The following is a 15,821-nucleotide window of genomic DNA, read 5'->3' on the forward strand; positions in this document are numbered from 1 at the left end:
CCCAGGGGGAACACCTGAGCTTTAAACACCCCGGGGAACAATTGAATTTTACCTACCCCTTCGATCAAGTGAACTTTAGGCACCCTGGCGATTTAACTGAACTTTTGGCACCTCGGGTGGATCAATTGAACTTTAGGCACTCCGATGGATGAAGTGAACCTTAGGCACCTGGGGGTGATCAACTGAACTTTAAGTTGCGTTGGGATAGGTTGGGTTGGGTTGGGGTAAGTTAAGCTAGGTTAAATTAGGTTTTTAACTCGAGTCACTCTAAGGCGTCTCATCGAGGGAATAATAAAAATCAGTAATAATAATGATATGTAATAATAATTATTAGGAAATAATAAATTGGGAAGTAATATTAGTAAGTACAATTTAAATAAATTTTCAGCAGTGACACTGAAGAGGGTGTACTGTATTCTGGCCTGGGGGAGGGTAAAACAGCCCAAGCCAGCTTATACCCGGGGTGTAAAGTGGCCAAGGAGTTAAGCTGGCCTGTTACACCTGTTAATACCTGGCAATCTTGGCCAATATATGCAATTATAAGCACAGTTATGTGCATTTAGAATTAGAATATTTACATCTGTTTTGTCACATACGTAAAATATCTTAATGTATTACCTAACCAACCGTGTCTTAGCTAACTCTTACCTTAACCTAAACTTAATCTATTACTAACCTGAAAATACATGAAAGTAATACTAGATTAAGGTTAAGCTAGGTAATGTTTGGTTAGATTATTTCGTATTTGCAAACAAAATGGATGTAAATATTGTATTCAGTAGCCCCCAAAACCATGGATACGAACTTTTCATGTACCCTAAACCGTTGCTCACAGCCTCATAGTAAGCTGTGCTTTTGCTGTGGCTCGCCTATAAAAAAATAACACAACCTAAACCGTCATGATTTAGAAGGATTATACAGTAGATCTCTGTCTATAATCCTTCGTCAATTGTCGTCCGATTTTCATGCTGGAGTGTGCAATATGAAATATGATTCCTGAAGCTATTTATCACAGTAGCAAGCTGATAACTTTATAATACTGCTAAAATTCGTGAGCTAGACCGACCTGAGTATAATCTTAATATTGGAGCTTCATGCACTGAAATGGGGCGCTGTGCCTTCCTGCCCACAGTTTCTGAAGGTAAACAAACTGTCACGTGAAGCGTTCTAATACTGATGTTGCACATAATTTTTTCGCAGTAATTTGAAAACGAGATGATCAGTCTTTAGTACAGTACTTAACTACTACAGTTATAATCAATGTGTTTACCATCATTCACAGTCATTTTAGAAAAACTTTAACATATTTTAATATCAGATTTTGACATTCACCAAACCATGATTACCCAGACAACTCATATGTTACTCACTATAGGGGAAAGAAGTTGAGAACTGTGGGGAGAGACACGGCAGCCTGCAACCACCGCCAGTCACGAATTAGGTAAGCCATGGCACCCCACGCCATCGTGCCCAGTGCCCACGGTAAGCCTGTTAGGATGCCCACTGTGCCCCGATGCTTTGGCTCGCACACTTCCAACGCTGACAAAATAACACATTGTACAAATTACTGGATATATTTGAGGCAAGATACTATATAACTTTTCAAGAAATCATTTGAACTAATGAAAGTGTGGAAGACACACTCACACACAAGTTGGTAACGGGTAAAAACAAAATAGGGGAACAAGTTTTTCCTTGTTTGAGGACTGGCCAATGGATTTGTAGTTAGTTAATGTGACAGACAATTACGCCCACGTGAAAAAAAAAGTGTTTTAGTTACATTACAACTGATACATCTCACCATGGATAAAAAGAGAAAAGCTTAACGAAAAATTACTACAGCTTTGGTTGGGATGAAGACCCACTGCTGAATTCTCGTTCAAATAGGCCAAGATCTTCTTAAGCTCACCTGCAGGGAGTGTTATGAGAAATTATTGCATATATAATAAATAAGTACTTAGATTGGCTAAAGCAGAGAGAAATATAGGGGATTTAAATAATACGAAAAATACGATACTTTGAATAGGTACAGTAATTTGGGATGAAGAAAAAACAGCGGAAATAATGATCGGTGAAATTGAAGGTAGGAGGGACAGGGGAGGGGGAATGGGATCAACGAATGCAATTAAAAGTTTGATCCACGGAGACATAAAATCTGGGAGGGTTGATAATGACAAAATGAAAACGTTGGATCAGAGATCCCTGGTTGCCCACCCTCAGACATGAGGAGGACTTTGTTACTAAGTAACAACTGATTGCCTAGAGGAAGGAACTGTGGGTCTTGTCGAAAAGCAAAATATGTCATTAATATTAGTATAGAACACTGCCACCTTCTACACAATATTTATTTTCCCACTGATGACAAACTATTATGACGTAGCCTCGATAGCAGCAGATCGCCTCTCCTGACCAAGAACATTAAGAAGGTAAAAAGTTGCTTAAATCCACGAAAGAAACGGAATACAATAATGGTAAAAAGGTTGACAGAAGATGAGGAGGTTGTCAGTACTAGCCACGCATAAGAAAAATCGGGAAGGCTGCAATCACTAACCAAGGATGAAGAAGGTGAGGAGGTTGACGGATCCCATGATGAAGCGGACGATGAGGATGGCTATGAAGTTGGTGAGGAAACAGAGGCTTAGCGAGGTCAGTGCTGTCACCACCTGTGTCACCACCACCACGATTTTCCGCCCAAACCTTAGGAAGGAGCGTTATAGGATATGGTTTAAGAAAATTAATATTTAAGTCTCACAAGATGTCTATTGATCACGCCACGCCAACGTAAAAGTTGATCTAGGGTGAGAAGTGAGTTACTTTTACTTAAGGATTTTAAATTTCAAATACTTTAACTATTATATCAGTAAATTTATGGGTAGAATATCCTACCTTTAAGAACATTAGAACTAATAATGGATGAAATTGCAGCGGGCCTATTGGCCTTTAAACAATTTTCAATTACAATTACTCCACAAAAGTCCAATTACGTTATAATTACAATTACTCTTCCTAATTTTCAATTACAATTTCTGTATTTTTTTGTCTTAAATGGTTGTAACTGCTTACTGCTTGAAACAGTTATTTATGAAGAAATTCCCGCACCTACAGTGATTTATTTGCACATATATATATATATATATGTAATATTCAGGAATTTCAGAGTAATTTCAAATGCCCCGCCATTGGCGATACTGAGCTGTCAAGGTCGTCTGAGGGAAGAGAGCGCTCCCCTCACATAGTGGGAGGTTGTGGAACTAGGCCTATATGATATTAAATGTAATTTGCCGAATTAATAATGATGCGATTCATGAAGTTAAGGGACTATTATTGAATTTGAAATTATTCTAGATCGTTTATCAGTCTGAATAATGTTACGGGTGTCCCAAGGAGTTATTAGTTAGGCGGAAAATATGTCACGTAGGCCTAAGCTAACGCCTTGAGAGGACATGAGGCGGGCTCTCTCTCAGTCACGGGGAAGCATTCAGACAAACAAGACGTCCCTGCGCGTCCGTCACAGAAATAGTCACGTGGCCTAGTCACCTGTGTTGCACTATTGCAGTATAACAAGTAAGTCTCATTCGATCTCAGACAGGGTTAGATAGGGCAGTGGTAAAGTAAACTAGAGCTAACAGTGAGTTCATTTCAGGGTTTCCGCCAGAACCCACTTGACTGCGAGAAATTGACTGCGAGAGTGATGACCGCGGGAGATTGACTGCCGTTTGAGACTGCCGTTGATGATTGAGGGTGGCGATTGTCGCCATTGGACAGATCAGTGTAGGCCTGTCACTGTTTAGCGGGGTATCAAAGGATCTCTTGAGGGAATCTAGCAGTCTGGGTGCCCAGCTGACGACGGGACGATCGTTGGGGTCATCAGCTCTCCTCTACCTCGGCTCACAACACCACATGTCTCGAGCAGCTTAGTGAAACCCTCTTGCTAACGGGAAGCTAAAGCTTCTCTCAACTGTACAAGGTCTGATTGGCTCACTCCCTTCCGCTTTCATGGATGTACTGGGGGTAAAGTGAAGCTAGCTGAGTGATACAGGGCCGCACACTGGGGCCAAGAGTCAGTGGAGTTAGAGGTACACTTTCCAAGGTTGAGAAAGGCTGATTTGGGCCTTAAACTACGGGTGCCTGTTGGTTGTGCCTTAAACGACTACGGAGTGCAGGTGGAATCTGTGTGTGTGTTAGGTTAGGAAGCATGGTTCACGGGTATTGGTGGACCCAGTAACAAACCAATAATAGTGACAATATATTTGGGTGTAGTTAATACCATTTCTCAGTTACTGATATTATCTTGACGTGTGTAGTTTAATATTTCTTAAATAATTTTGATAGTATTGTTTTTTGAATGTTTGTGTCACTAAGTGGAACCAGAGTGATACTGTGATTTGATTCTTTTAATGCATCTAATTTTTCTTCATAATTCCGATCTCAGGTATAACCTTTGTTCCCCAGAGTAGTGGTTAAGTTAGGTTAGGAAGTGTGCATCTGTTGGGGTGATATAATTTTGTTGAGTGCCCTTAAGGCCTATTCATTGTAGAGTTATTAATTTCTTATTGTTGAATACCATTTTCTCAGTGCTGGATATTATTTTGTTGAAAGCCCTTAAGGCCTGTTTCATGTGTGCAAGCAACATTTCTTAATACTTCAAATTTATTGTTGCCTGAGTTTCTAATAATTTCTATATCATGTATAACTTTTATTCCCCGGAGTTGTGTTTTAAGTTCAAGTTAAGAGGTGCGCATATTGGTGTACCATTATTTGATTGTGTTTGTAGTGTTGGAGGGAATATAAGTGTCTAAATTTTACAGTGTGTCTCATTCATCCCAGTCACAGACGCTATCCTTCCACGGGTCACGGACAAGTCATTTTGTTTAGTAGATTTAAGTGCTCTTGTGCTGGTTCGGGATTTTTCTCAAAGGGGCGCTTCCACTGCCATTACCATCTAATAATCTTTAATAAACCCCAAGTCAAGTGAGAAAATAAAGTCCAGTAAATACCGACCGGTTACATATATATATACTTTCGGTTCTGTTAATTTGATTTGATTGCTATTTAAGATGTAGTTTGATTTATTTCTGGAGGTTCCCATTAGCTGTTTATTTTTGTGGTAATTAACTTCTGTGTTTGTTATTGGTTTTTGCCAGTTATTCACGTATGCTTCTTTGTACATGTTTCTTAGTTGTTCGTGTATGGTGTATTGTCTTCTGTATTCTGGCGTCCATCCTTGTTCTATGATTAATTTTAATAAATTACTGAATTGTGTCTGTAGAATTCCTGATTGATGTGAGTATTGAGGGTGAGGTAATGTACGGTGAGTGGTCATGGGTATGTGGTGTTCCATTGCTTGGCTCACGTTCTCGTACCATTTGTCTAGTGTGTTGTCTATTTGGGAAGTGTGTTTGTTGTGTAGTTGATTGTTTAACTCCTTTTTGAATTCCACCTAGTTGGACCGGCTGTAGCTGTATCTCATCCTGGCAGGGATCTGTATTGGAGACGTGGAAAGTGTGGCTGCGATAGGGAGATGGTCACTGGTTGTTATTGGGCCGGGTTCCAGTAGTAAGTTTGGATGTACGATTTGACCTGCTCTGATGTACTGTATGTGGGGGGAATTCTGGACCAAGGTTGAAGTGGGTCAATAGTGTGTTTGAGATCTACTCTGCGGCGTTGTTGTCTGGATGCCCTATTACGCAGCGCCTTGCATTTAGGTCATCCAGAAAGTAAGCTGGTGTAGTTCTTCTCACGAGTCTGTGCATATCTGCTAGTGGAAAAATGGGTCTACTTTTTTGGGGGGGGGGAGGGGGAGGGAGGGATAGCAGGTGCCGATTATGATTTGGTTCCGTTGAGTTGCTTATTTCGATGGCCAGAAAGTTTTCTTGGAATTAATCGTGACCGGTACCCCTTGTTTTATAGATATTGATGATGAAAGTATCTTTGAGATCTTGGGGGATTTCCTTCTGTTCACATGTATTTTCCAAGGGGGAGTGGAGACAGCTGGTCAGCAGAGGTCTCCGGCTGGTATTCTATGAGGACCTGTGGCTTTGTTATTTTTCATCTGCTTGATGGCAGAATAGGTACCTCATCACAGGACTGAGGATAGTCGAAGGGGGGTCAGCTTTGGGCTGGGTAGTCAGAACATCCAAATCGGTGTTTCGTCGACAAGGGAGTGTTAGTGCTTTTTTCAGCCCTGGAAGATGCCCTTTTCGTTTTTAATTAGGGAGTTACCGCTGGATGAGTGGAGTAATTGGGATGTTGATTGCTTTAGTAGAATTGAAAAATTCATGCACCTGGGGTTGATTCGCATTTTTTTTGCATTTCACGTATTTTTATTTCTTTCTTTTTTATAGTTTACAATTCGTTCTTCATTTCCCGGAGTTTGCGCTGGGCGGAAAGTATCAGCTTTGGTTTGAGACTGAGGATTGTTTTTCCAGTCAATGAAAGCAGCACGTTTACAAGAAAGGAGTACAGTACTTTGATTTCCTGACTATTTGCATCAAATACTGGTTTATCCTTCAGATTTGGCCGTGGGTCTCGGTTCAAGCTTTTGTGATGACAGCTTGTCGGTGCTCCATTCGGTTATTGGATTTAGAATGTTTATTGTTGGCCTGTTTATCAGGACCTAATCGAAATGCTATCTGAAAGCATGTTCTACTGTTTGTACCTCCAGTCACTTGGTGTTGAAAATGCTTCTGGAGGCTTGTTGCTTTCACCGTTTTAGGACGACATGAAGGGCTAGTTTGGATTTGACAATCCTCTGTCTGTGTCACAGTGGTCTTAGTCATGCATGGCTATGGTAATGAGGACATCTCAACGATGTCTTTTTTTGACAATAATATAGTTCATGAGATGCCAATGTTTGGATCGTGGTTGTTGCCATGAGCACTTGGTAACAATCACACACACACACACACACACACACACACACACTACTACTACTACTACTACTGTTACTACTCCTACTATTTTTTTCCTACCGTGGCCTCCAGCCTCCCCCAATAGCCACACCTTCGCTGCCAAATTATTACCTTAACATTAAATATCCTAATACATAAGTAGCTATCCTAACTGTGTTGAGTTAGTTGAGCCGAAGATCTATGTGGCATTCAGTGACTGTTGCCTCATAGTCAATATCTGTAACTGTTGTCGGCTTTGGGGCCGAAGTTCTCGTTTCCCTGAGGCAGAGCAAAGCCGAAGGAAGGAGAGAGAAGGACAGTCGACATCTCATCCAGGCTGTAACATAACGTCTGGGCTCCTGCTTCTGTTCAGATATCACCTCCGCGAGTCTGGCATAGTAGCAACTTGCACTTGGTCCCATCCCACCAGAGGTTGTGTACACTAGAGGAGTGAAGCTGCCTTGATCAACGTTCTGAATTCTCTCCCCGTATTCCCTTAACTTGTCGTTCTCGCTCCTTCTGTGTGCAGCATCGAGAGCTAAGTTACGGTGACATGCGGCCATGGGATAAAAAATCCTGATGTCGAAGAAGGCTCGGTGTCCCCGCGTCCTGAATCCCCAAGCACTGACGTCCACACGGGCTTCGTTGGATGTGTTTGAAGTCCTATGTTGGAAAAATCTCACCGTCCAATGGAAGGAGGGTCGGTTCTACCCTGACATCACTGCAGACTTCTTTTAACATATTTGCTGTGAGATCCCTTACTTCTTCATGCCTCATACATACGAAGCCCCCTTTCTTGCACATCATGGCGTGATCGGCGTCATAGGAAGAGCCACACACGTATTGGGAGGGTAAACCTTTCACTGGCCAACCGTACCTTAGAGCATTGGCATCTGTAAATTCTTGTTTATTAAGACTGAAACCATTTGCCCTTATCGGTAACATAGTTAACCAGTTCGAGGCGCCCACCTCCTGCGCTATAGCTACTTTTTTAAAAAAATTCTCTGGTACTTGCAACAACAGTTGCTGCAACTTATCACTTTGGCTGTGCTGTCATTCTGTCGTAATGGACCTTCGAACTTCTGCTGGGGTTAAGTGAGGGTGTTTCACTAATTTGGGAATAAAATTGACGCTGATAGCTTCTTCCAGAGGGTGGAGGAGGGGACCAATATCAGGGATAGTGCGCATCAGGTAGTTCCAACGATACCTTGACTTCATGGCTGAGTGCCGCAAAAGCCGCATGTGGCTCTGTGTTAGCAATCTCAGACAGAGCTTGGATTTCCCTAACCCACTCATTCACCTTTCCCGTTACGTACTCGGTCTTGAAGTCCGGCGTGCCTATTACTGCGCCTAGGTGTCTTTGGCCTTCCTTTGTTAAATTTTGACCTCACTTCCGCCAAACACCTCCATTGCCCGTTCATAATGGTCTGGCTTCACAATGAGGAAGGACTTGCTGGCATTTAGGTGGTACCCTATTTGTCGACTACGCGATGTTACCAGGTCCCACCACTTTTTAATGTCCTCCACTTTTCCTGCTCCTATAAAGTCATCAGCGTACGCCACTTGTTTGACCTCAATTGTTTCAAATTTTATTGTGTGTTGGAGCACGGATAGGCCTATTGCATTCATTGCCATTGTAACAGCGTCCCCCTGCTTTGTTCCCTCGGTTGACTGTATGATGGTATCACCTCTTAGAGCCTTTTTGTTTACTATATAGAGGTCTGATGGATTCCTATAGGAGCTTTGAACCTACATTGCAAAGCTTGGACACTTGATCTTGATGTTGTGCAGTGCGGCCTTTCGGTTAAGTATGTTGAATTCTTTTGAAGCGTCCACCAGGAGAACGGCCTCACAATCACTCTGCTCAAATATCGTTCTAATGGCGTGAATGACAGCTTCCCCTCTAGCCTGGTGGCCAGCACAAACTTGCAAGTCCCTGCTGCTGCCCTGACATCATCCTTTACCACCTCCATTAAGCATTTTCCGATGATGCGCCTCAGCACTTCCCTACCCCTATAAGACTACATCCTGTATTCGTATCCAGGGGAATGAGGCGGCAGGATGTCAGAGCATGGAGGTGATGGCAGAACGAGGATGCCAGCTTTCTTGCAAGGATGGCACTAGCAGTACAGAGATCACTTGCTACAGGGCCAAACTTGTTAGTGCTGAAGATGACTCTCCAACCGTTTGCATCCAGGCCTGAAGGTCCAGCACCTCCCATGTCTTCAGTGCCTTTTTCCACGCCATCCCTCCTGTTATTTTCTCGAACAGGACAGCATTTGGTGGGATATAGTCACCCTGGAACCTGATGCCTTCGTCTTCACTTGCAGGGGGATGTTTTTCTTTCAGTTGTTTTAATGTCTCTCTGTTTATTGGCAGAACCCCACCGGAGGATTCCTCTGTGAGAGATCTTACCGCCGAGGACACTTTTCTCACACGCATTTTGTTTCCAAACTTTCTTGCACCGTCATCGATGTTTTGCTTTCCATCACCTGTCAATTTTAGTCTCTTCTGCAGTGTTCTTGCTTCACATAGGATTTCCTCAAGGGCCCCATTCTGCTGCATTGTCACTCTTCTCTTCATTGCTGCCGCTTTTTCTTTGTGCTTAGTTTTTGTGCGTGTCCTCTGACAGTAGTTAACCAGGTCGAGGCGCCCACCTCCTGCGCTATAGCTACTTTTTTTTCTTCAAATTCTCTGGTACTTGCAGCATCAGTTGCTGCAACTTATCACTTTGGCCGTGCTGTCGTTCTGTCATAATGAACCTTCAAATCTTGTTTACTTCACTGGTATCTACCTCCCCTGTTGCGTTCTGAGCTATTATGTGGTCATTAAGGATTGCCGTGAGCTTAACTGAGTTTTGATGTTCGGTGGCAGCAATCTCCTCTGGATTGGTCTATCCCATTCCTCCAAGTATCGGTGGTAGTGCAAGGAGTGATCTTTCTGCTGGGGTTAAGTAAAGGTGTTTCACTAATTCGGGAATGAAATTGACGCTGATAGCTTCTTCCAGAGGGTGGAGGAGGGGACCAATATCAGGGATAGTGCGCATCAGGTAGTTCCAGCGATGCTTGACTTCTTGGGGGAATGTCGCAAAAGCCGCATGTGGCTCTGTGTTAGCAATCTCAGACAGAGCTTGGATTTCCTTAACCCACTCAATCACCTTTCCCATTTGTACTCGGTCTTGATGTCCGTCGTGCCAATTACTGCGCCTAGGTGTCTTTGGCCATCCTTTGTTATTTTGACCTCACTTCCAGCGAACACCTACATTGCTCGTTCATAATGTTCTGGCTTCACAATGAGGAAGGACTTGCTAGCGTTTGGGTGGTACCCTATTTGTGGACCTCTTGATGTTACCAGGTCCCACCACTTTTTGATGTCCTCCACTTTTCCTGCTCCTGTAAGGTCGTCAGCATACGCCACTTGCTTGACCCAGGTTGTTTCATACTTTATTGTGTGTTGGAGCATGGATAGGCCTATTGAGTACATTGCCATTGCAACAGAGCCCCCCTGCGTTGTTCCCACAGTTGACTGTATGATGGTATCACCTCTATGAGCATTGTTGTTTACTATATTAGGGTGTGTCATACGGAGGCGAATTTTTTTTTTTTGAGTTTGAAAAATCGGCCCATGGTATTAATGATGTAGCTCTATGTGCAGAATCATGTGATATCTTCAGATTTGAAAAGTTTTCATTTTTTGCTTGGTAAATTTTAACTTGAAATCTTATGAAAATTCAGTATTCCCACCCTTTTACCAACACCACTAAATAGCTTAGTTAAAGTAAAGTAAATGTATCAGGTTAATTTATTAGGATGAAAATGATCCAGAATAGTGAAACGAATGATCTTGACACATTTATTAAATTTAATATTCCTTTAGAAAACAAAATCATCAAATACAAAAACCGGTTTTACTACTACGACCCGGTGTTGCTGCACACCATAGAGAACATGTCTTTCTTGCTTCTGTTTCTACTCATCACCTCCCTGCTGACCACCTGAGCTCGGATGTAGCCTTCCCTCCTCTCCTGGCTGTACACGTGACTGCTGGCCTCGCTCACTTGCTGTACACAACGCTCTATACTCTGGGTGTGCGAGGGCCAGGCAGGGACATGCATGGGGTTGTCCAGGAAAGCTCTGACTTGAGCATTGGTGAGGCTGCAGGTAAGAGGGGGCTCACTGCCAGCCTGGATGTTATCCAGATTTATGAGATCAGTGAGGGTCTTGGCACCTAGATTGACTTCAGGAGTCTTCCTGACCCTGAAGGAATCGTCACCAACTGATTCGTCATGCCCAGATCCTCTCATAAGTCTCATATCCAAGATCTTTTTGACTGTCACTCTTCTCTCCTCCTCATCCTTACTGCAGAGCATTGTCTGCAGAACTGCCTCGGGATGAGCAAACCAGGAAGATCTCCTCACAGTCTGCTCCACAATCTGAACAACCTTCCTTGGCTGACTCCTCAGGAGCTCAAGCTGGAAGAGAACATGCCTCGGACCTTCGGAGAACGACGACTTGACCTTGGTGTTGAACCAATTTGGCAAGTAGACACTCACGATGAATTGGACAATAAGTCTCAGGTTGTGAAGCTGGTTCCCTTTCAGTTTATGATGTGCGGCCCAAATTCTGCAGAACCTGAGAGCCGTTGTGAGCCACCTAGAATGTGAGACTGGACCTATCTGCAGGTAAGCAAGTCTTATCAGGCATGACCCCAGTTTTGATGGCACTGCAAATCATGTAACCATAGTACTGGTCAGTACTCAGGTCGTCAATGACAGTATGTGCAAGCTCAACGAGTGGAGGGCCAACTGTGATTTTTTCAAAGCTCGGATTTATTTCTAACTCAGTGGCAGAGTCCAGCATCTTGCCAAGAGGACCAGACCATCTGTTGTTTGAAAGAGTCTTGCCATCCAGCTCCTGGATCAGATGTCTGAGTGGCAACTCGTTGGTGTGGAGGTCACAAACAATCCAGACCAGCTTCCTCCCAATCTTCCGCTCTATCCACTGTATGACCCCCCTTGCCACCCTGTGTTCGTGTTGGTGCTGTCCCCTCCAATGGCCTGCAGGGTCTGGTCTACGTTCCTCTCTCTGAGCCAGTTCACAATGTTATCTGCCACTATCTCAGCTGGTTTCCTGATGTCATCTTTCTCTGGAGTGAAATGCCACAAATACTTCCCTCTTGGTTCACTGCAGCAGGAGTAGTGTTCCTCCTTCACCATGGCAGGGAACAACTTGTCAGAATCTCCAACTTTCATGAACACTTTAGTGTCATCCCTTCTCCCATCAAAGAACAAACAATTGATTCCATTTTCTCTTATCCCCTTATCAAACTCCTCTTCTAGGTTACTGACAAGTTTCTCCTGAGCTCTCCTTACTTTGTTATGATCTATCACCAGGTGAACATCATCAGGTGTTATCAAACCACCGTCAACCCAGGCAGCTGTTGCTATCTCTGCAGTTTCTCTGAGACCAGTGTGGTGTCGCATGCTGGCCAGAGCTATGCTCGGGATATCTTTCCTATTTCGAATCTTATGCCTGGAAGGTTTGGGATCATTATTTTCTGGGTTAGGGACAAAGTCACCATTCTCCTGGTCAGCACTCGGATCAGCCATGGGGAAGTCATTAAACTCTGAATCAGCTTGACTCCAATCATCGGCCTTTTTTACCTCGCCCTGGGCCTTCTCAAGTCTCTTTTCCTCGGCAACTCTTCTCCTCTTCTGTCTCTCTGTGGCAGCCTCCTGTCTCTTGGACTCCGGAATATCTTGGCTAGAAATCATGAGAGCCCCTATACTGCCAGTCTTCTCTCTGTGCTTTGACAAATGCCAGTTCGATCACAGGAATCTTCAGTTCACGCTTGCAAATACAGGGGATGTGGGCCTCGGATTTACAGTCACGATCGCATCCAAACTCAGGACAGAGAACAATTGGGCACTTGCAAGTAATTATGTCAAATAACTGGTCCAGTTGCTTTGTCCAACTGGCTAGCAGTCTCTCACTAATCTTCTTCTGACTTGTTATGACTGGAGGCTTGAACTGAGCGTTAGACAGAGTGTACTGTGCCAAGACAGCTTTGGTCATATCACTGGCAATGTCTTTGTTTGTGTAAGTTCTTTGGTTCTTTTCACTGATTTGCCTGATTAAAACACCGTATCTCAAAGCATCTCTCAATGTAGGCAACTCCGACTTCAGGAGCTCTCTCCCAAACCCAAGATAGTGACTGAGATGGCTGGATTTTTGGTTCCTCGTCCTGACACAAGCAGCCATCGCAAATATTATCAACTTATAAATGCATCAGAATCTGAAACAGAAAAAAATATTGTTAGTTGGTTTGTTAAAGAATGAAGTCAGAAAGCAATGTTCACTATTTAATTGTAATGCACTAATGCAGCTGTACGTTAGATTTTCGATAAATTTCACGCTAAAATTTACCTAGCAAAAGGTTGCAAAATATTGAAACTGAAATTATTTTCTGTTTATATACACTAAAATCTACCAAAAAAGTGATGGGCCATTAGTTTTAGCTGATCTTCCCTCCTATGACACACCCTATTACTATATAGAGGTCTGATGGATTCTTATAGGTGTTTTCAACATACAGTGCAAAGCTTGGACACTTGATCTTGATGATGAGCAGTGAGGCTTTGCGGTTAAGTATGTTGAATGCGTTTGAAGCGTCCACCAGGAGAACGGTCTCACAATCACAATGTTCAAATATCGTTCTAATGGCGTGAATGGTAGCTTCCCCTCCAGCCTGGTGACCAGCACAAACTTGCAGGTTTCCTGCTGCTGCCCTGACATCATCCTTTACCACCTCCATTATGCATTTTCCGATGATCCGCCTCAGCACTTCCCTACCCCTATAGGCCTACATCCAGGGGGATGAGGCGGCAGTCCGTCAGAGCATGGAGGTGTTGGTAGCACGAAGTTGCTAGCTTTCTTGCAAGGGCGGCAATGGCAATGCAGAAATCACTTGCTACGGCGCCAAACTTGTTAGTGCTGAGGATGACTCTCCAACCGTTTGCATCCAGACTTGAATGGGCGGCCCCTCCTTGGGTTTTCAGTGCCTTTTTCACACCATCCCTCCTGTTATTTTCTCGAACAGGACAGCATTTGGTGGGATATAGTCACCCTGGAACCTGATGCATTCGTGTTCACTTGCAGGGGGATGTTTTTCTTTCAGTTGTTTTAATGTCTCTCTGTTTATTGGCAGAACCCCACCGGAGGATTCGTCTGTGAGAGATCTTACCGACAAAGACACTTTTCCCACACGCATTTTTTTTCCAAACTTTCTTGCAACGTCATCGGTGTTTTGCTTTCCCTCTCCAATAAATTTTAGTCTCTCATGCAGTGTTCTTGCTTCAAATAGGAGGTCACCAAGGGCCCCATTCTGCCACATTGTCAATCTTCTCTTCATTGCTGCCGCATTTTCTTTGTGCTTAGTGTTTGAGCGTGTCCTATGACAGAATAGATGTGGTATTATTGCCAGTATTTGAAGAGCTAAAGGGGCAAGGAAGCAGTCCTGAGTGTACTCGGTTATGAGACGAGTCATCTCCCGAATCATTTCTTTGGTGGCCGCACACTTGGGTGGTTCAAACAGGTTAGCTGGCGACCACCTGACAATTTCTGAGTAAGTTTCTTTAACCCATATGTCCGCATTTTCCATCGAAATGCCATTCCACTGGTGGCTGTCCCTATTCACCTCATGGGCATCTGCTACTATTGGAGCAGCGTTTATTTGTACTACATTTTCAGGTTGAGCAGACTCACTGCTATCATTTAGGATATCATCGGGCGGTTGGGTCCCGGCGATATTCACTGTGGCCTCCTGCGTCGGATCCCTGCCATGTGGGTTCCGACAATTGTTTCCCTTTCTGCTAACCACACATGGTCGGTTGTTTCTCACACACTCCTTTGTATGAACCCAAGTAGTTTATTAGCCTTGTTTCGAGCTTGGCTTAAGATTCCTACTTATCATTACTCCTAAATCTTTCTCGCAGTCGGATTTCTCAATAACATCGTTGTTTATCTGGTATCTGGTTTCCCCTTTTACATCTCCTATACTGAGTACTTTACATTTGTCCACATTGAATTTCATCTGCCATTTTTCAGACCATTCGAAAAATTTGTTTAGATCTTCCTGTAGTTTTGCAGAGTCCTCGTCAGATTTAATTACACACTACATTTTAGTGTCATCAGCAAATTTACTTATGTTGCTGTCTCCGCCGATATCTATGTCGTTTATGTATATAATAAATAATAATGGTCCAAGTACTGAGCCTTGGGGAACTCCACTAGTGACGTTGCTCCAATGGGATTTAGTGCCGTTAATACTCACTCGCTGTTTCCTGTCCAGTAACCACGCCCTAATCCATTTTAGAATATCTCCTTTAATGCCGTCAGCCTCCACTTTTCTTATTAGTCTTTCGTGGGGGACTCTGTCGAAGGCTTTGCTAAAGTCGAGATATAACTCATCATAATTGTGTCCCTCGTCCACTGATTCGAAAACAGATGAAAAGGACATTAATAGATTAGTTAGACATGAATGCCCGCATGTGAAGCCATGTTGGGAATTATTGATCAACTTGTGCTTCTCCAGGTGATTTCGGATAGAGTTTGAAATGATTGCTTCCAGTAACTTGCCTACAATTGATGTTAGACTGATTGGACGGTAGTTAGAGGATAGTGATCTATCTCCCTTCTTGAAAATCGGTATTACATTCGCTATCCCCAGGATTCTGGTGCTACACCCGTTTTTAAGGACATGTTAAACAACTTTGCTAAGGGCATACTATGCTCTTCCTTACATTCCTTTAATACTCTGGCAAATATCTCATCGGGACCAGGTGACTTATTAGGCTTTAGTTTGTCTATTTGCTTATTAACATCGTTACTAGACACTACTATCTCGCTTAATTTATATCTTCACTATCTCTGT

General features: G+C 43.3%; 1 protein-coding gene across 1 annotated transcript in view; it reads right to left on the reverse strand.

Moving 5' to 3' along the window:
• LOC121880121 (organic cation transporter-like protein) overlaps window positions 1–15,821 on the reverse strand; it is a 98,035-nt gene that overhangs the window by 32,027 nt on the left and 50,187 nt on the right. Inside the window, exons 6-7 of the mRNA XM_042387179.1 lie at window positions 2,552–2,697; window positions 1,371–1,539 (exon numbers count right to left, since the gene is read on the reverse strand). Of these exons, the coding sequence (XP_042243113.1) occupies window positions 1,371–1,539; window positions 2,552–2,697 (315 nt within the window). The remainder of the gene's footprint in view (window positions 1–1,370; window positions 1,540–2,551; window positions 2,698–15,821) is intronic.

Source organism: Homarus americanus, unplaced genomic scaffold (genome assembly GCF_018991925.1).
Source record: "Homarus americanus isolate GMGI-L3 unplaced genomic scaffold, GMGI_Hamer_2.0 scaffold30108, whole genome shotgun sequence".
NCBI classification, from domain to species: domain Eukaryota; kingdom Metazoa; phylum Arthropoda; class Malacostraca; order Decapoda; family Nephropidae; genus Homarus; species Homarus americanus.